The 18,139-nt window shown below is 43.5% G+C and overlaps 1 protein-coding gene across 1 annotated transcript in view; it reads left to right on the forward strand.

The window, feature by feature from the left end:
• Positions 1 to 16,375, forward strand: part of LOC306914363 (palmitoyltransferase ZDHHC3-like) — a gene marked incomplete at its 5' end in the record, with an annotated part of 35,639 nt that extends 19,264 nt beyond the window's left edge. Inside the window, 9 exons of the mRNA XM_079491358.1 lie at positions 3,245 to 3,307; positions 3,487 to 3,560; positions 4,832 to 4,944; positions 5,517 to 5,578; positions 6,130 to 6,250; positions 7,537 to 7,609; positions 10,240 to 10,414; positions 10,864 to 10,975; positions 16,059 to 16,375. Of these exons, the coding sequence (XP_079347484.1) occupies positions 3,245 to 3,307; positions 3,487 to 3,560; positions 4,832 to 4,944; positions 5,517 to 5,578; positions 6,130 to 6,250; positions 7,537 to 7,609; positions 10,240 to 10,414; positions 10,864 to 10,955 (773 nt within the window). The remainder of the gene's footprint in view (positions 1 to 3,244; positions 3,308 to 3,486; positions 3,561 to 4,831; positions 4,945 to 5,516; positions 5,579 to 6,129; positions 6,251 to 7,536; positions 7,610 to 10,239; positions 10,415 to 10,863; positions 10,976 to 16,058) is intronic.
• Positions 16,376 to 18,139: the final 1,764 nt, after the last annotated feature.

The following is an 18,139-nucleotide window of genomic DNA, read 5'->3' on the forward strand; positions in this document are numbered from 1 at the left end:
TCCTCTTTCTTATCATTTGACCTCATGACATCATCAATACAATACCATTCACCTTTTTGCATTAGGGCCCCCTAGTCTACCTTAGGGCATTGCACTTTCAGACCATACACAGTATATCACAGTTACCTTGTATTTTATGTTGGCTGAGAGGCGTGGTGAGACACGACGCGCAGCGGAGTGTCTCCAACCACACAGGCTGAGTAGAAAGAAATGGTGCTATTTTATCATGATCATTAGTGAGGACCAATTGTATGAAGATAGGTTGAAAAGTGGTCAAGTGGTCCTTTAAACATGCATAGCCTATTGTTGCTGTCAGGCAGAACCCTCAACATCTCCATATTTTTATTTAGTGAATTAACCCATTTTGACCTGAGATCAGATTCTAAAAATGTCTGTTTGAAAATGACAGTTTTCTGAAAAAGCCAGGTTTCTATGTCAGTCGTTCTTCGATTTTTCTAAAATAGCAGACCTACAAGCTCGTATGAGCTTGTAGATCTGCTATTTTTCAATAGCTAAAGCATAACATAATGCTAACACCAAAAGGGGTTCCCGCCCACAATGGATTAATGCACTACTTCATCATACAGGACAGGAGTGTTGCACCCAATGCCTGCAATGCCATTCCATCTATCTAGTAGGCAGGAACTGGGGGTGGCAATGAAGGACCGGGAAGTCTGGCGTAGCATTGTGGAATCCATGATCTCGATGATGATGATGATGATCTAAATGCACCAAGTCTCTGTACGTCTGTCTGTCTGTGTGTCATCCACATAACTCGAGAACCGTTCGCCCCACCGACTTCAAATTCGACACACCACCGCAGGGGGTGCAGTGGCCGGTGTCGAGTCGGTCGGACCAACGGTTGTCGAAAACCGCCCCAAAAAGGCCTCTGCCCGGGCTCTGCCCAGGGTCTATATACGTATGGAGCTGGCCTGTTCTGACATCATTCTGACGTCTGCATATACTCCATATTTGGGCATGCCTGACAAAGAACTCCATACTGTATAAGTAAGTAAGTAGCCTTGTCGAGCCATGGTCAGGAGCCTATCTCCTGTTTCTGTAGCGTGAGGCAGCTTGATGTACAAGTACACCCCCTGGACATGACGCTAGTATGTCGCAGGGACTTACCCCCAATCCAACCCTTGATGCTGAGTGTCAAGCAGGGAGGCACTGGGTCCCATTTTTAGAGTCTTTGGTATGACCCGGCCGGGGATCGAACCCCGACCTCCCAGTCTCAGGGCGGACACTCTAACCACAAGGCCACTGAGCTGGCATAAAAGGGACACAGACATAATATCCGGGTGGTGCATGCATTTCCAACTTGCATCGTTCCAAGTAGGCGAGTGCCCAACGGGCACCGCTCTATTTAATAATAATGACTTATGAGGTTTCCATTTGAAAGCGACAATATGTATTCAGAATGTAAAGTAGGCAAATGTATAAAAAGCCATGCCATTGATTGGTTCACTATAGTTGCTGTGTCTCCCATGTGGTATGGGATACTCAAATAGCTGAACATGTGGGCCACATTATGAAAATGGCAAGGGGCCAGGGGCCAGTTGATAAAATGACAACATTAATGTTACTTTTTATTTGCCTTATTTCCACATGACGTATGAAAAGACAAGTGCAATGTGCATTATTTTATGGCTTGCCCATTTTATCTCGTTTGAATAATTATGTGCAATTAGTACATTCAACACAAACAACTGTTTCCATAAAACAAACTAACATAGGCTACTTCTGTATAAGTAGAATCATGAATAGGCCTATTTAATGTATGCAAAAGGAGGAGAAGAGAGAGAGCGAGGACATGTGTTTGTGGCTCAAACTTTGTCTAATATTGTTTTAGAGCAGTACGTGGTTCTCAAACATGTTCATGCCAAGAGCAAAGGACCCCCAATATTTTTTTCAATCTACAAAAAATAATCCCAAAATCACTTATAAACAGATTTGGCAACACTGGCCAGAAAGGACCAGTGTTCAGTGTTGCTTCTTTTTGGCTTATTTTGTATAGACCTGGTTGCTTGTTTCTGCCATAGAGTTATACTGGCAACACTTCTGGCTTCTAGCTTTGTGGATATCAACCTTACGCCAGGGCTCCACCGGACGCGTTGCGTCTCCGTCGCGTGCGTCAAAAAACGCACCGGTTCAATTGTAATGCACGCGTCGCGTCTCCGTCAACGCAACGCAACGCGGGCAGTGGAGCCACCCTTCATTGATTAAAAAGGGAACATTCCCTGACGGTGACGGAGACGCGACACTGACGCGACGCTGACGCGCCCGGTGGAGCCCGGCCGTTAGGCTATATGTAGCCATGATTCACATGACGCTCGTCTGTCATGAGACAGTCATGTTTCAGGGCTAGTATATGCAAATCTGTGATAGTCCTTTTTTATCATCTCTCTGTATGTCTCCTCCTGTATTTAAATGTCCCTCCTCCACCTTTCACTATACTTCATTCGATTCATTAGCCTACCTAATAATAATGATGTATTATAGGTAATTTATTAATTGTTTAATGTTTCCTCCTTTATTCCCGTCCAGCTTTTTTTAAATTCAGTTTTATGACGCTTTCATAATTTTCCAATTTGTATCATGGAATCCCTTCATTTTCCTTTCACTGGCCCTCGGGTCATCTCTCTCTCTCTCTCTCTCTCTCTCTCTCTCTCTCTCTCTCTCTCTCTCTCTCTCTCTCTCTCTCTCTCTCTCTCTCTCGCTCTCTTCTTCCTCCATTGTGCCATTGATCAATTGAATGCATGTCTATTTGTTTGCTCATTTGTTTATGAATTCTTACTGCCTTTTTGTCCTTTTCTCAATAACTCAATCTCTCACCCCATCTCTCTCTAGACACACTCTGTGTCTGTCTGTCTGTCTGTCTGTCTGTCTGTCTGTCTGTCTGTATCTATCCATCTCTCAGCTCTCATGCTCTTCTCAAAATTATTTGATTCATTATTAAGCCTAAAAAAGTGTTTAGGTCAAATTTGACGTGTGTGTGTGTGTGTGTGTGTGTGTGTGTGTGTGTGTGTGTGTGTGTGTGTGTGTGTGTGTGTGTGTGTGTGTGTGTGTGTGTGTGTGTGTGTGTGTGTGTGTGTGTGTGTGTGTGTGTGTGTGTGTGTGTGTGTGTGTGTGTGTGTGTGTGTGTGTGTGTGTGTGTGTGTGTGTGTGTGTGTGTGTGTGTGTGTGTGTGTGTGTGTGTGTGTGTGTGTGTGTGTGTGTGTGTGGTGTACTCTCCATGCGTCAGTATTTAATGGGATACTACTGCTGCTGCTAGCCTGCCACTCCAAAGCTGTCTTCACTGACCCAGGTTAGTGTGTGTGTGTGTGCGTGTGCGCGCGTGTGTGCGTGCGTGCTACAGGTATATGCAATTGCTTGTGCATATCGTTGGAAATTGCCGATCTACAAGCTTGTACTGTAGATTAGCTATTTCCACAATGTGCGTGTGCGTGCGTGCGCGCGCGCGTGCGCGCGTGCGTGCGTGTGCAGGTATGGTGCCTCTTCCAGAGACGGCCATGGACTTCTCAGACCTGCGGTCGCAGTCTTCCAGGATGAACGAACGGGTGAGTCTGTGCTTCGACAGACACTCAGTCAGCCGCCATGAGCTGCAAATCATGTATTTATACGACCGAATGGCTGGTGTGACTAGTTAGATATTCTTGTCTGTATTTATGGCTGTGTGCATGACTGTATGTATCCATGGAATAATGACTATTTTTTTTAATGTTTTTTTGTGGCTTTCGCCTTTATTTTATATATTTTATGGAGGGACAGACAGTATGCTGACAGGAAATGGGGAGAGAGATGGGGGGAAGACATGCAGTAAATGCCAGACTGGATTACCAGCCAAGGTGCCTGGACCACTGAGCCTAATGACTGTATTTATGAAATAATCGCTATTTATGACCCAAGCCCAGGTTGAGCTGTTGGGGTTTTAAAGTGATGTTATTATTTGTGGTGCTGCTGTGCATATAGGCTGAGGGAGAGTGTCAGTGATGAAGCTCTTGTGAAATACAATTTCAAGAGGAAGGAAACCAAATTTCTTCCACAGTTTCCAGGGGAAGGAAACAGAACTCATTTTCTAAAACAGCCATTTCCGCTGCCACTGTTTTACCCGCCAGCACATCTTTCCAGCAGGCCAATATGACAGGTTGACATTGCATTGACATGCATTGAAGGAAACATGAGCTCAGTTCGGGGCTCTCCCCAGTTTGGCAGAGGGAGAGTAGCGCCCAGGATTACAGCTTAGGCAATCGGCACTGGGTGAAAAATGGGCTACAAAATCGTGGGATAAAAATGGAATAATCTTATTCTTGAAGCATGCTTTTAAATGTAAAATCAACAAATCAACATTGTTTTTGTTTTATAATTGACTAAATAAATTAGTTTGATTAATCACTTAAAGCAATTTATAAGCTCCCCAATGTCGCTGTTTCTGTTCTGGACAACTATACTCATCCGACAGTATTCCCTTTTTCTTATAGGCTACTTTTTGTTTTTGTAAACCACTTTTAAATTGACTAGTTAGACATCAGTGGTGTTCTTCCTAGGCCTGTAACAATTATTGTATAATCGTTTAATCAATTATTTTGCATAATCACCATAATCGTTGAAATATTGGTCATACATTTAAAAAAAACTAAAAACGGCAGAAATGGCTGATCTACAAGGCTTCACTATGTGACACATTGTAAGCTTGTAGATCATTCATTCAACATTCATTATGTTCCAATGGCAAAAACACAATGAAATCATCAATCGCAATTATTTATTTTGTATGACAATCTTCAACTTAAATGCTGTAATGGTGACAGCCCTAGTTCTTCCCTTTTAGGGCTGTGAAGGCTGGACGGTGTGCAGTCGCTGTGAGACCTACAGACCACCCAGAGCCCACCACTGCAGGGTGTGTCAGAGATGCATACGACGCATGGACCACCACTGTCCCTGGTACGACCACTGATCATCACCCTGTTGCCCATTACATTTATTTCTCCAACTCTGTTGTTCTCCTCCACATGGACTCCTCCACATCCCTATCCCGGGCCTGTCATAATAGGCAATACTGTTACTGTACTGTACTGTACTGTACTGTACTGTACTGTACTGTACTGTACTGTACTGTACTGTACTGTACTGTACTGTACTGTACTGTACTGTACTGTACTGTACTGTACTGTACTGTACTGTACTGTACAAGCCCACCTCCCTGGCCTGTGTGTGTCTGTGCCTGTGTGTTAGGCTGTGCAACAGTGACACTTGGTGGTGAACAAACGCTATTTCCGTGCTCGGACACAGGGACCCAGGGACACAGCCACACACATAGCTGTCTATAGGAGTGGTTGCACCACTCAAAAATAGTTGTAGTTGCATATGTGTGCACATACAGTACGTACGTATGCATGCGCACCTGTGTATATGTGTGTGTGTGGGGTTATTTGTATGTGCAAGAGCATGATGTGTGTGTGTGTGTGTGTGTGTGTGTGTGTGTGTGTGTGTGTGTGTGTGTGTGTCGCTTCCAGGATCAACAACTGTGTAGGAGAGTTGAACCAGAAGTATTTCATCCAGTTTCTCTTCTATACGGGTGAGTTCACATTCATAGCCTGCTGATTACTACTACTTCAAGAAGTCATGCTTGATTATGAATCCTCCTAGTAGTGCAGACAGTTAAAGACATAAACACAAAGAGGAACTCTGTCTTAAGTGAACACAAACCTGTGTTAATTTTTTTTTCATTGAACAAGGCAACCAGCATGACCGACGTATGTTGACCTCTCAGGTCTTCATCAGGGATTCGTATGCATATGTCATTACCTCAGTAACCAATAGGTCGACAATGTCCAAATGCTCAAATCCATTCCGATCACTTGCAAATAGCGTGCAGTCCGAGCAAAGCCCTATAGCCCAGTCCACACCAATGATTCGCAGTGCAAGGAGTTTCAACTCTCAAATCGGTGCAAAACTACAACGAGGCAATTCAGAGCGCTGCAATTTCTCTCCGCAACATATTGCAATGGTTTCTTTGCATCGCAATTCATTGGTGTAGACTGGGCTAAAGACGTCTCAACTGATAGCTCCTGTATCGCTCTCTCTCTCTCTGACTGTCTGTCTCTCTGCCCCTCTGTCTCTCTCTAGGCATGGCCAGCCTGTACTCCATGATACTGGTGGTGTCTGCGTGGGTGTGGAGGATACGAAACGAGAGAGAGGGAGACGCAGAGAAAGAAGGAGAAGAGACGCCCAGCAAGCACCTGATAGTGTGAGTAGGACGAAGACAGACTGAAGCCACCTTTACACGGCAGCGGCCTCTAGAGAAAACGGCGAAATAAAATATCAGATGTGCCTTCCATTTAGACGGCAACAGCATTATGTTGCGTCTCCGTGTAAAGGCAGAATGAAAAGTGAGAACACAATGGGACTTTTTTTTCTACAGACCGTTGCCGTGTAAAGGTGGCCTGTAATGCTGAAACATCTGACGTGGAAAACGGATCCACTGATACTGATACACTAAACCAGGGGTTCTCAACGTTTTTGGCCGGGGACCCCCGGAAATGCTTTGGCAATGTCTCGGGACCCCCGCCCCGCCCCCTCCCGACCCCCAATATAAATTGACTGCTACAATAACCTTAACCCATTTTGGGCGGGAACCCCTTTTGGTGTTTTAAGCATTGTTATAATTTAGCTATTGAAAAATAGCAGATCTACAAGCTCATAGCGCACCACCGAGTGGCGCGCTACGAGCTTGTAGGTCTGCTATTTTTGAAAAATCATGAAAATAAAATTTAATAATTTGGGGACCCCCTAAAATAATTTGGCGACCCCCCGAGGGGTCGCGACCCACGGGTTGAGAACCCCTGCACTAAACCACCGTTACACTGAAACAGTGACGTGTTGAATCACTGAGACATTGAATCCTACAAAGAGTTTAGCCATTATGAACCCGAGTGACCCTATATTCTTGGATGAAAATAGCAGATCTGAACACTCACAACAAGTCACTCACAATGAGATGCGTTGTGAGCGTGTAGATCGGATATTTCCGGAAAAGGAATATGACGTAGAGGAGAACAGGGGGAAAAGAGCAGGCCAAGTATAGAGCCCTGGGGGTCCCCATTGCCTAATCAACAAAGTATAGTTTAAGTGGTTAAGAAGTGCTGCAGTCAATGCAGTGTTGATTTTCACAGCACATTTTGATTTAGTTTTAGTTGTAGTATTTTGAGTCAAATTGATTTTAGTTTGTCATATTTCAGTCATCTGTCTAGTTTTAGTCTCTTTTAATCTCTTCTCCACTAGTCGCTCTTTAACATTTTAGTCTAATTTTTATTTGATGAAATTGTCATCATAGCTTAGTTTTTATTAAATTTTTCTTTACTTTTCCTCAGTGGAAAAACGAAAATCTTTTGTCATAGTTTTAGGCGACGAAATCAACACTGAGTGATGAGCTGAAATCTGTGTTTAGGATATGTTGTTTGATTTAAAAAAGTTGAATTGTATTTGTTGCATAAACAGTGCAGAAGTGATTTACCTCACTCTCTCCTCTCTCAGTGCTCACTACATCATACTGCTGGTGGAGTCCGTTCTGTTTGGAGTGTTTGTCATGGTCATTTTCTACGACCAGGTACACACACACACGCACACACACACGCACGCACGCACGCACGCACATGCAGATGAATAGGCTAGTAACCATGTTAACCACTGGTGACAGTTAGTACCTCACAGTAACCACTAGGTGTCACAAGGGAATTACACGGCAGAATTCTGGCATGCCTTATCCATTGACAAAGACTCACTTTATTATTTATTCTGTTGACCATGCGTGCTATGCTTTGCGTGATTGTCAAGCAATTGGACCTGTCTCACCGTTACTAGGTCTAAAACTACAATTCCCTTGATGTTGAGTATGGCTTTTAGGACTGTTTGTGCATTTAGGACTGTTTGCATTTAGGACTGTTTGCATTTAGGACTGTTTGCATTTAGGACTGTTTGCATTAGGACTGTTTGCATTTAGGACTGTTTGCATTAGGACTGTTTGCATTAGGACTGTTTGCATTAGGACTGTTTGCATTTAGGACTGTTTGCATTAGGACTGTTTGCATTTAGGACTGTTTGCATTAGGACTGTTTGCATTTAGGACTGTTTGCATTAGGACTGTTTGCATTAGGACTGTTTGCATTTAGGACTGTTTGCATTTAGGACTGTTTGTGCATTTAGGACTGTTTGCATTTAGGACTGTTTGTGCATTTAGGACTGTTTGCAGTAGGACTGTTTGCATTTAGGACTGTTTGCATTTAGGACTGTTTGCATTTAGGACTGTTTGCATTAGGACTGTTTGCATTTAGGACTGTTTGCATTTAGGACTGTTTGCATTTAGGACTGTTTGCATTAGGGCTGTTTGCATTAGGACTGTTTGCATTAGGACTGTTTGCATTAGGACTGTTTGCATTAGGACTGTTTGCATTAGGACTGTTTGCATTTAGGACTGTTTGCATTTAGGACTGTTTGTGCATTTAGGACTGTTTGCTGTTTGAATTTTTGTTCTGGCTTTGTTCATCTCCAGTACCTCATCCAATCTGTTTTTGAGGGGCGCTTTGTGTGTGCGTGTGTACCCCATAGCTATTATTTCATTTTTTCTGAGCACCCAACAGCTATGATTTGATTGGCTGAGCAATGTACGTATTGAGGATAAAAAGTGAGGACAGACAAGTGAGTACGCCAATTGTGATTGGCCGGAATGTGATGATGTATGATGACAAGAGCGTCCCTCACTTCACACGGGGGTGATCTTTGAGCCAATATGGGTGACCCGAATCCCTCAGGGCTCTTTCCGTTTTCTTTCATTGTTGTGAAAGATAGATTTAGCTGAAAATGGATTAGCCTGGAAACCAGACGACAAGACAAGACAGACGACAAGCTCACAACGCGTCGTGAGCTTGTCGATCTGCTACTTTCAGCAAAGCTCTACTTTGTCATCTCCCGGCTTACAGTTGTAAACAGAACAAAAAGGTTTTAGTTAGAAATAATTTGAACCTAAAACTATACTTAACCTTAACCCTAACCTCAGTAAAACTACAGTATACCTAAGCTTAACCCTAAGCTCAGTAAAACTACAGTATACCTAAGCTTAAACCTAACCTCAGTAAAACTAAGCCTGCCCGGGAGCCAATCAGACACATTGTAAGGCTCCTGGGCCATGGAATGACCTCTGGTCCGGACTCAAATTGTCTGTCAGTCGAGTGACTGCTTTGTATTGTCCCGTCCATCCATGTTTGTATATATTTTTTGTATCGTGTGACATAACAGCCTCTTGGGTTCATTATTGTAAAAAAAAAAAAAGACATGCATCTCAATGTTTTTACTGGTTAAATTAACGTTATAATGCATTGGTTCTAAACATTTTGATATATCTTTGGTCAATAGCACTAGCCTGGCTAATAAGCCAGACCGAATCAGCCGTTGGCAAAAAAAAAATTGCCTGCCGGCGGATTACGGTCTGGAGAGGCTCAATTGTACGCCCATTTCCTACACCAGAGAACTGGTGTGGCCAATCGGGACACGGTATGCAATATGGGCGGGCTTTGGTACACTGACGTTCAATGCTGGAGACCTTTGACTGACAGTAGCTCTGACCAATTGCGTCAAAGAGAAAATGTTTGAACCCGCCCCCCGGGAAACAAGATCCATACACAGCATCTCCAGACTCAAATACCACACGACAGTGTGATTTGAGTCTGGCTTATTAGCCAGGCTACTATAGAGCGTCGCAGTCCCGCCTCCTACCCTGGACCAGGAAATTAAACCCAATGCATTATTCTCATAGACATTTCTTAAAGTATTTATTTAAAGACGGTTACGCCGCGGACAAAGCCAACTCGAGTCGTGACAACTCATGACAACACAAACAATATTTTGGACCAAACAAATAATTAGAAAGAAGAAAAAAACGGCAGGTTACAACACTTTTTTTGTTGTTTTTCTTCTTTGTAATTATTTGTTTGGTCCAAAATATTGTTTGTGTTGTCATGAGTTGTCACGACTCGAGTTGGCTTTGTCCGCGGCGTAACCGTCTTTAAATAAATACTTTAAGAAATGTCTATGAGAATAATGCATTGGATTTCATTTCCTGGTCCAGGGTAGGAGGCGGGACTGCGACGCTCTATAGCACAGCCCTAATAAGTAATCCAACACACTGACTATAATTGGTTATTGGTTCTCTCTCTCCCTCTCTCTCTCTCTCTCTCTCTCTAGCTGGTGTCTATAATAACAGATGAGACTCCCATTGAGCAGATGAAGCACCGGTTGATGATGAAGGACCGAGGATCTTCCTCTCCACCCTCCTCTTCCTCCCCGCAGCCCCCCCACCACGTCCCCCTGCACAAACGCAAGCCCAAGATCGCCCTGCTGAGAGAGGTGTTCGGACGAGGTGTGTGTGTGTGTGTGTGTGTGTGTGTGTGTGTGTGTGTGTGTGTGTGTGTGTGCGTGTGCGTGTGCGTGTGCGTGCGTGCGTGCGTGCGCGTAGATTATTTTCTTGATGATAATTCTATTCATTAGCTCTTTAATTAATCAAATAATCCAAAACGTAAAAGAAAAATGCATATAATGGAATCGATGAAATACTTGTTATTTTACATTTCCTCGTACAATGGTGTAGTGCTAAAATAGACAATTTGTTTATGCCAAAAATAGGGATTGATTATTTAGGGATTGATTATTAATTGATTATTTCATTAAATTGTTGTTTATCAATAATTGTTACCTTAAATTGATTAGTTCTATGAACTATAGCGGTTGTGCATTTTTCTGATGAAAAAGGCTAAGCTTTTTACCGTGTCTGTCTGTCTGTCTGTCTGTCTCTCTCTCTCTGTCGCTCAGGTTCAGTGTTCTGTTGGCTCCTCCCCCTCCACTCCAGCCCGCCGACTGTGGGCGGGATCACTTACTCAGCCCTCCCGGACTACGATGTCTAACTTTTCACCTGAGACATAACGTACGTGTGTGTGTGTGTGTGTGTGTGTGTGTGTGTGTGTGTGTGTGTGTGTGTGTGTGTGTGTGTGTGTGTGTGTGTGTGTGTGTGTGTGTGTGTGTGTGTGTGTGTGTGTGTGTGTGTGTGTGTGTGTGTGTGTGTGTGTGTGTGTGTGTGTGTGTGTGTGTGTGTGTGTGACAAAACACAAAGACGCTAGTTACGTATTTGTGCAGGTGAGATTAAAAGACCCACAAACATCCAAATAGTTCACATGAAAACAAACAGAATATGAGATTGTACAAAACTAACACTTCTCATCTGAAGTACTCGAACATCACCAAGAAGTTGAAGGGCGTGGCCTAGGATGAATTTGTACTTCGGGAACATCCCTATTAGATTTTTTTCCCGTTGTACTTAAATTGATCAATTGAGCCCCTGATCTAATTACAGACAGTATATGCCGGGTAAAACATATAGGCCTATGTTATATACACACACACACACACACACACACAGACAGACCTCTGTATCGTTCCAATTTCAGTTGCCCTCTGGTGGCGGGCGGGTGGTGTTACAGCGTGACACACAGACACAGACACACAGACAGACAGTTTTGGCCAGCTTATATAGTTAGTGCTCACTTCATTCGCAAAAAAGACCCACACTTCCTCAATTCAATTCTTCTATTCTTTGCCAGGTGCAAAGCAGCCTGGCTTACAATACATTTGCACACACCATACTGACGACCGTAAAGATCGACGACTCTAAACACGACCTATAAGTCATGATTGGCTGAACGGACTAAAAACCTCTGAACGCCACAACGTGGCAACAGCAGCTAATGCCGCAATGTTATGAGCTAACTGGAGCTACAGGAAAGCCATAACAAAACACAGTGAGTGAACCAACAAAAGAACATGGGCAACGCTACAATTAAGAGCTTGTTGCACCTTGCAGTCACGAGTAATTTTCTTGTTTTAATAAACTTTTTTGCATTTTATCCCTCGATATTTCCCTTTTGTTATGGTCTGGGGGCTGTGCCATAACCCTTTTGCATGCAGAGATCATAACAGACATCGCCTTCTGCTTTGAAAACTCAACCCTATTCCTGATAGCATCCATATAAAGAATGGTCCACCCAAAGTCTTGGCATTGGATGTAGTGATTTAAGAAAATGTAAATGCATGTACAATGTAGATGTCACCAGACATAGCAGTAGGCAAATATGTCATATTACGACCCAGGTCGCAGTTAACTATGAAATTGTGCATTTCCCCTCAGTCAGTCAGTCAGTCAGTCACGACCCATATATGGTCATGCCTCGTGACATCACGTGATGTCATCAATATTAAGCGCTCACCCTGCAGTCTGCTGTCACCCAGGCGGATGCGTGCACGTAACCTCGCAACCTTTTTCTTTATCCTTGATGACTATTTCTATGTATTTGATGTATTACCATGTGTTCTTGCTTAAATCGCTAAATCGTAAATTGCTCTGTATTACAATTACAATTACAATTACAATTTAGGCATTTAGCAGACGCTCTTAATCCAGAGCGACTTACATTAGGCAAGAACAAAAGTATGGGAATACATCACATATATAAAATGCATTTATCAAGAAACATGCGTAAGCTAAGAATGTAACTAGAACATATCTATATAATGACACTATACATATTAAATATACATATATACTATACTATGCTATACATATGTACTATGATGTGCTATGACTACATACAATGCAATTATTGTGCTGTCTACATGACATGCTATAAGTCTGGTTCAAATGCTATCTAAGTCTAAAAAGTGCTATCTAAGGGGGTAGGATAAGTGCTATGGGCCATGATGGAGTCTGAAAAGGTGGGTCTTCAGACTACGGCGGAAGATTGGGAGTGATGCTGCAGTTCTGATTGCAACGGGGAGTGCATTCCACAGTTTTGGGGCCAGAAGGGAGAAGAGTTTGGGACGTGTGGAGCGTTGTCCCGGTGTTTTTAGTGAGGGTACTTCCAGCTTTCCTGCGTTGGCTGATCTGAGTGCGCGGGAGGGTTTGTAGGGTTCAATCATGCTTGCAAGATATGGGGGAGCCATACCTTTGGTTGCTTTGAATGCCAGCATCAGAGTTTTGTATTCTGTGCGGGCAGCGACTGGGAGCCAGTGCAGGGAGCGGAGCAGGGGGGAGACATGTGAGAATTTTGGCTGGTTGAAGACCAGACGAGCTGCGGCGTTTTGGATCAGTTGGAGAGGCTTAAGTGCACATGCCGGTAGGCCAGTAAGGAGCGAATTACAATAGTCAAGTTTTGACAAGACTGTTGTCTGGATTAGGAGCTGGGCTGATTCCTGGGTGAGGAACGGTCTAATTCGTCGTATGTTATAGAGTGTGAACCTACAGGATCGAGTGACAGCTGTGATGTGAGTTTTAAACGAGAGCTGACTGTCCAGGACAACACCAAGGTTCCTGGCTGTTGGGACAGACGTTACCAGGGCGTTGTCTACGGAAATAGTTAGCTCCCGCATAGGGCAGGACTTAGCTGGGAAGAAGAGAAGCTCAGTCTTGTCTGGGTTCAGCTTGAGGTGGTTGGAGGACATCCACTGTGAGATGTCAGCCAGGCATGCAGTGATGCGCTCTTCCACCTGAGTGGCAGAGGGGGGGAAGGATAGAAACAGTTGTGTGTCATCGGCATAGCAGTGATAGGATATATTGTGAGCAGCGATGATAGTGCCAAGGGATTTGGTGTACAGTGAGAAAAGAGCATTAGAGAAGCATTAGCATTAGAGAAGAGAGTATTAAGAGCTTCTGCTAAATGCCTAAATTGATAGTCACAGAGGCAAAATTAGAGGTCCACCACAAGAGGGTGCTGTCACTCCTGTTGAACGTTTATCAGCTTTAGCATGGCAGCCCAAGTTTGACCAGTTCCTCTTTAAAGGAGCATTCAGTGATTTGGGAGATTTGGAAAACCACCCAGTCCGCCCCGGTAACAAAATGTGCACATGCACGCTCTACAGTGGGGGGAAGTGCAACAGGCCAACAGCATGTGCACCAAGGCCCGCCCCCACTCGATCATGATTGGAGGAAGGCCCCTCTCATCCTGATTGGATGAAGGCTTTGCCACCCAAAGCCCAAACTGAAACTAGGGTTTTTTGACCCCAGGGGCTCACTGGGGACAGGGAGGAACTCCTTATATGGTCAGCACACTCTATAGTAGGGAGAATTATCCAGAAAAAAAGAAAAAATAAGTGATATTTGAATTAAGTCAAATCACTGAATATACCTTTAAGCTATACTGTAGGTGAAAGAACACAATGTTATGTCATAACGCCTGAGGACGTTTTTGCATAGTTTGACATTTTGAAATTTGTGAATGTCAGAAATGGATTCAGCATCCTCAACATCGGCCAAGCAGTTTCTGAAATATTGTCCATATAGTATTATGCTAATGAAAGCTTATTATGCTAATTATGAAAATTGCCATAATGCAACATATGCAAGTTAGCATCCGGCAGTTTCTAAATGCTGGGGACCCATACTCTGGCGACTTTGCCAGAGGTTTTATAGGGCGACTTTGCCAGGCTTTGGGGCGACCGTTTGGGGGCGAGATGGACCGTACCTGTTACCTACACAAGCAGGCACAGTTTGACAGGCAGACTGACAGATTGATTACATAGACAATAGACATACACATTGAGAAAGACACCTTTGCCTACTTTGTTTTGCATAACTACATTTTTGGAAAGGGTATTATGTAAGGAATCAGAAAATCAATGTTTGCATTTGCCCAGATGTCCGTCCGTATGGCTCCCATATTGGAATTTACAAAATGGCCACCGTAAAATGTACATTTTGTAATATCTCTGCCTCTAAATAAGCTAGAACATTGATTTTAACTGCTAAACCTACATTCTCAGCATCAAGGAAACCAATGATGGTAGTTATAAAGCTACAAAAAATCTCAACATTAACCCTCCATAACGTTAGGTGCTAGAGTCTCGGGGCTTGCATTTTCGGATTCAGCTGCGAATTACCTTTCCAATGACATGCGGAATGGATTTATTGTTTTTCAGAATTTTGTGAAAACCTTTGTGCGACACATGTGTCGAATTTAACAGTTCTAGTGCCGCTAATTGTTTGATCCAGTGTTCCGCCGCTGCATAATACGCTATTCCCGCTATTTGTTTAATGCGTTTAATTCTCTGTTTTAAAATAATTAAAAATAAACAAAAAGCATTTATCCGGGACCACTCAGTTCACACGGGTGTGATTTTGTATTATTTATTTACCCAGGGAAGTAGCTGAGCACAGGTGCTCATTTTCAGCAACGCCCTGCACATAGAAACACACACACACACACACACACACACACACACACACACACACACACACACTCACACACTGTGTACACACACACACACGCACTGTGTATTTCAGTTCCAAAGCTATTAATTGCTGATTTTCGTATGTTGAGAAGTGGAGAATTTGGTCACTAACCTTCGTCATATATGACACAAGTTCTCAGGATCTCAACATGGTCCCTTCCCAGAGACGGGGGGGGGGGGGGGGGGCTTTTGCACATGCGCAGCACAACTTACCCACATGCAGAACCTCCAGAGCGGGAACTTTACATTGATTTTCTGATACCTTGAGCGGTCTTGTAGTTGACTTCATCAGTTGTGTAAGTGATGGCCAGGGTCAAACGCATTGGATAGAGATAGTTCATGATGAGCCCTCCAGCGCTGGCTCCAGTCATCTCTGTCCTCCATCTGGCTAGCTGGACAGTACTTTCCAGCCCTGCATTGTATGTTGCAGGACCACATTGGAAGCAAGTGTGTTTCATTGTGCTTGTCATTATGCTAGACATCCTCTGTTGCAAACAAAAGGCTACTTTTTATAATGTAAGTGTTGTAATAATAATCAAAATCTAATTATCTCAAATAATTAGAGTGGAGTATATGATATTTGGATCAAATATGTAGTGTAGTAGAGGTAAAAGTGTTGGAAATTGGAAATACCTCAAACTTGTACTTACTTATTGTACATATATTTCCACCACTGGTCTTGATTTTGTTTGTTGTATATGATTGTTGATGTTTTTGTTCTCACCCTGTAGGCTACAGCACTTCGGACCATTTCAATTGTTGTACACGTGCTTCATGAATCACGTTTGATTTGATTTAATTTGATGAATGTGATCTACACAAAGCAGCACTGTATTGATGACGGGGCAGAGAACTCACCACCATGCTTGCTGAGTGAGTGTGCCTGTCTTCATGTCTGGAGCAGAGCCATAGAGGAAGACAGAGTTACGACATTGAGGGGGCAGAAAACTGAGCGCTCGAGCACTGTTCATGCAGCCTGGATGGAGAGTGACAAGCTGGAGTTGGAAATACATTGTTTTCAACGAGGGCGGCGCAAATAAGAGCTATTTTAGGCCATGTGTGCAACATGACAACTGTATTGTACGGTGACAACTACGGTCTCTGTAATGTTTATGTTGTACTATTACTAAAAAACAATCTAAAATAAAGGGATTCAAGATCATTAATTAAAGCTGGGCTGTTGCCTGAGTCCAGTGCATTCTGCCAACTTCCGGTACAGGACTTTGTCACTGTTCGCTATGCTCTTCACCAATAGAAATCTATGTAGGAGGCCGGGCCGCCATTGGACTGAAGCCCCATGAAGTGAACAGAGTTCTCCTAATTCTGTCTTACTCTATGGCCCTTTCTGAAACCAGTCCCTTGACTTGAAGTGCTCTCAGGAGGTTCCCTCGTCAGAAAGTGCCCCTCCAGCTGAATCAAGTTCCCTTGATTAGGGTGCTGGGTATACAAAACTGTTTGGAAATACACTCGCCCTCCTTGTGCAGAAACAGGAAACCATTCGTTGCCATGGTTACCATCACGCAATTGTGTTACCTGTTATTTTGTTTGTACAGTTATATTGCATTGCATGTGTGTTTGTGACATGTGGATTTCATTAATATGGAAAAAGGAAATACAGCGTGACTGTCAAAAATGACATGTCATATACATCCATGGTGTTTATAAATCATTGTGTTAAAAGTTGTGGTTTCATAACTTTCATTTATAGTTTTTTCACGGTGGGGTAAATAAAGAGCCCTTGTGAACATCAGTTGGAGCGTTGTCTATTCTGCATCAGATGAAGATTGTTTAGGAGGAGTTTATTTATAATTTATTTGTGGTGGTACTTATTTGTAGGTCGCGGTTTCCATGCGGACAGAGAACAGGGCTGCACAAGGCAATCGAGTCGGCACCATAGAGTATCCCCCTTTCTGAAACCAGCTCCTCGCCACTCGCTCTACACACTTGCCCTCGATATGCGCGTTCACGCGAGGCTGCGCCATATTAAGTGTCGTCCGAAACCAAGCAGCCTTGAGTGGAAGTGGCTTATAAAGCCCTCAAGAGCGAGTCTGTGCCGATCTAGACTCGATTGCCTTGTGCAGCCCTGCTCTGTGTCCGCATGGAAACCGCGACCTACAAATGTAAGTACCACCACAAATAAATGATAAATAAACTCCTCCTAAACAATCTTCATCTGATGCAGAATAGACAACACTCCAACTGATGTTCACAAGATCTCTTTATTTACCCCCACCGTGAAAAAACTATAAATGAAAGCTATGAAACCACACAAACAAAACAACTTTTAACACAATGATTTATAAACACCATGGATGTATATGACATGTCATTTTTGACAGTCAAGCTGTATTTCCTTTTTCCATATTAATGAAATCCACATGTCACAAACACACATGCAATGCAATATAACTGTACAAACAAAATAACAGGTAACACAATTGCGTGATGGTAACCATGGCAACGGATGGTGTCTGTTTCCTGTTTCTGCACAAGGAGGGCGAGTGTATTTCCAAACAGTTTTTTATACCCAGCACCCTAATCAAGGGAACTTGATTCAGCTGGAGGGCCACTTTCTGACGAGGGAACCTCCCGAGAGCACTTCAAGTCAAGGGACTGGTTTCAGAAAGGGCCATATAGGTCGGCACAGACTCGCTCTTGAAGGCTTTATAAGCCACTTCCACTCAAGGCTGCTTGGTTTCGGATGACACAATATGGCGCAGCCTCGCGTGAACGCGCATATCGAGGGCAAGTGTGTAGAGCGAGTGGCGAGGAGGGCTCCGTTCTTTTGGCAAATCTAGAACTTCCTGTTTGA

The sequence above is a fragment of the Electrona antarctica genome, assembly GCF_951216825.1.
Source record: "Electrona antarctica genome assembly, chromosome: 21".
Classification (NCBI taxonomy): Eukaryota; Metazoa; Chordata; class Actinopteri; order Myctophiformes; family Myctophidae; genus Electrona; species Electrona antarctica.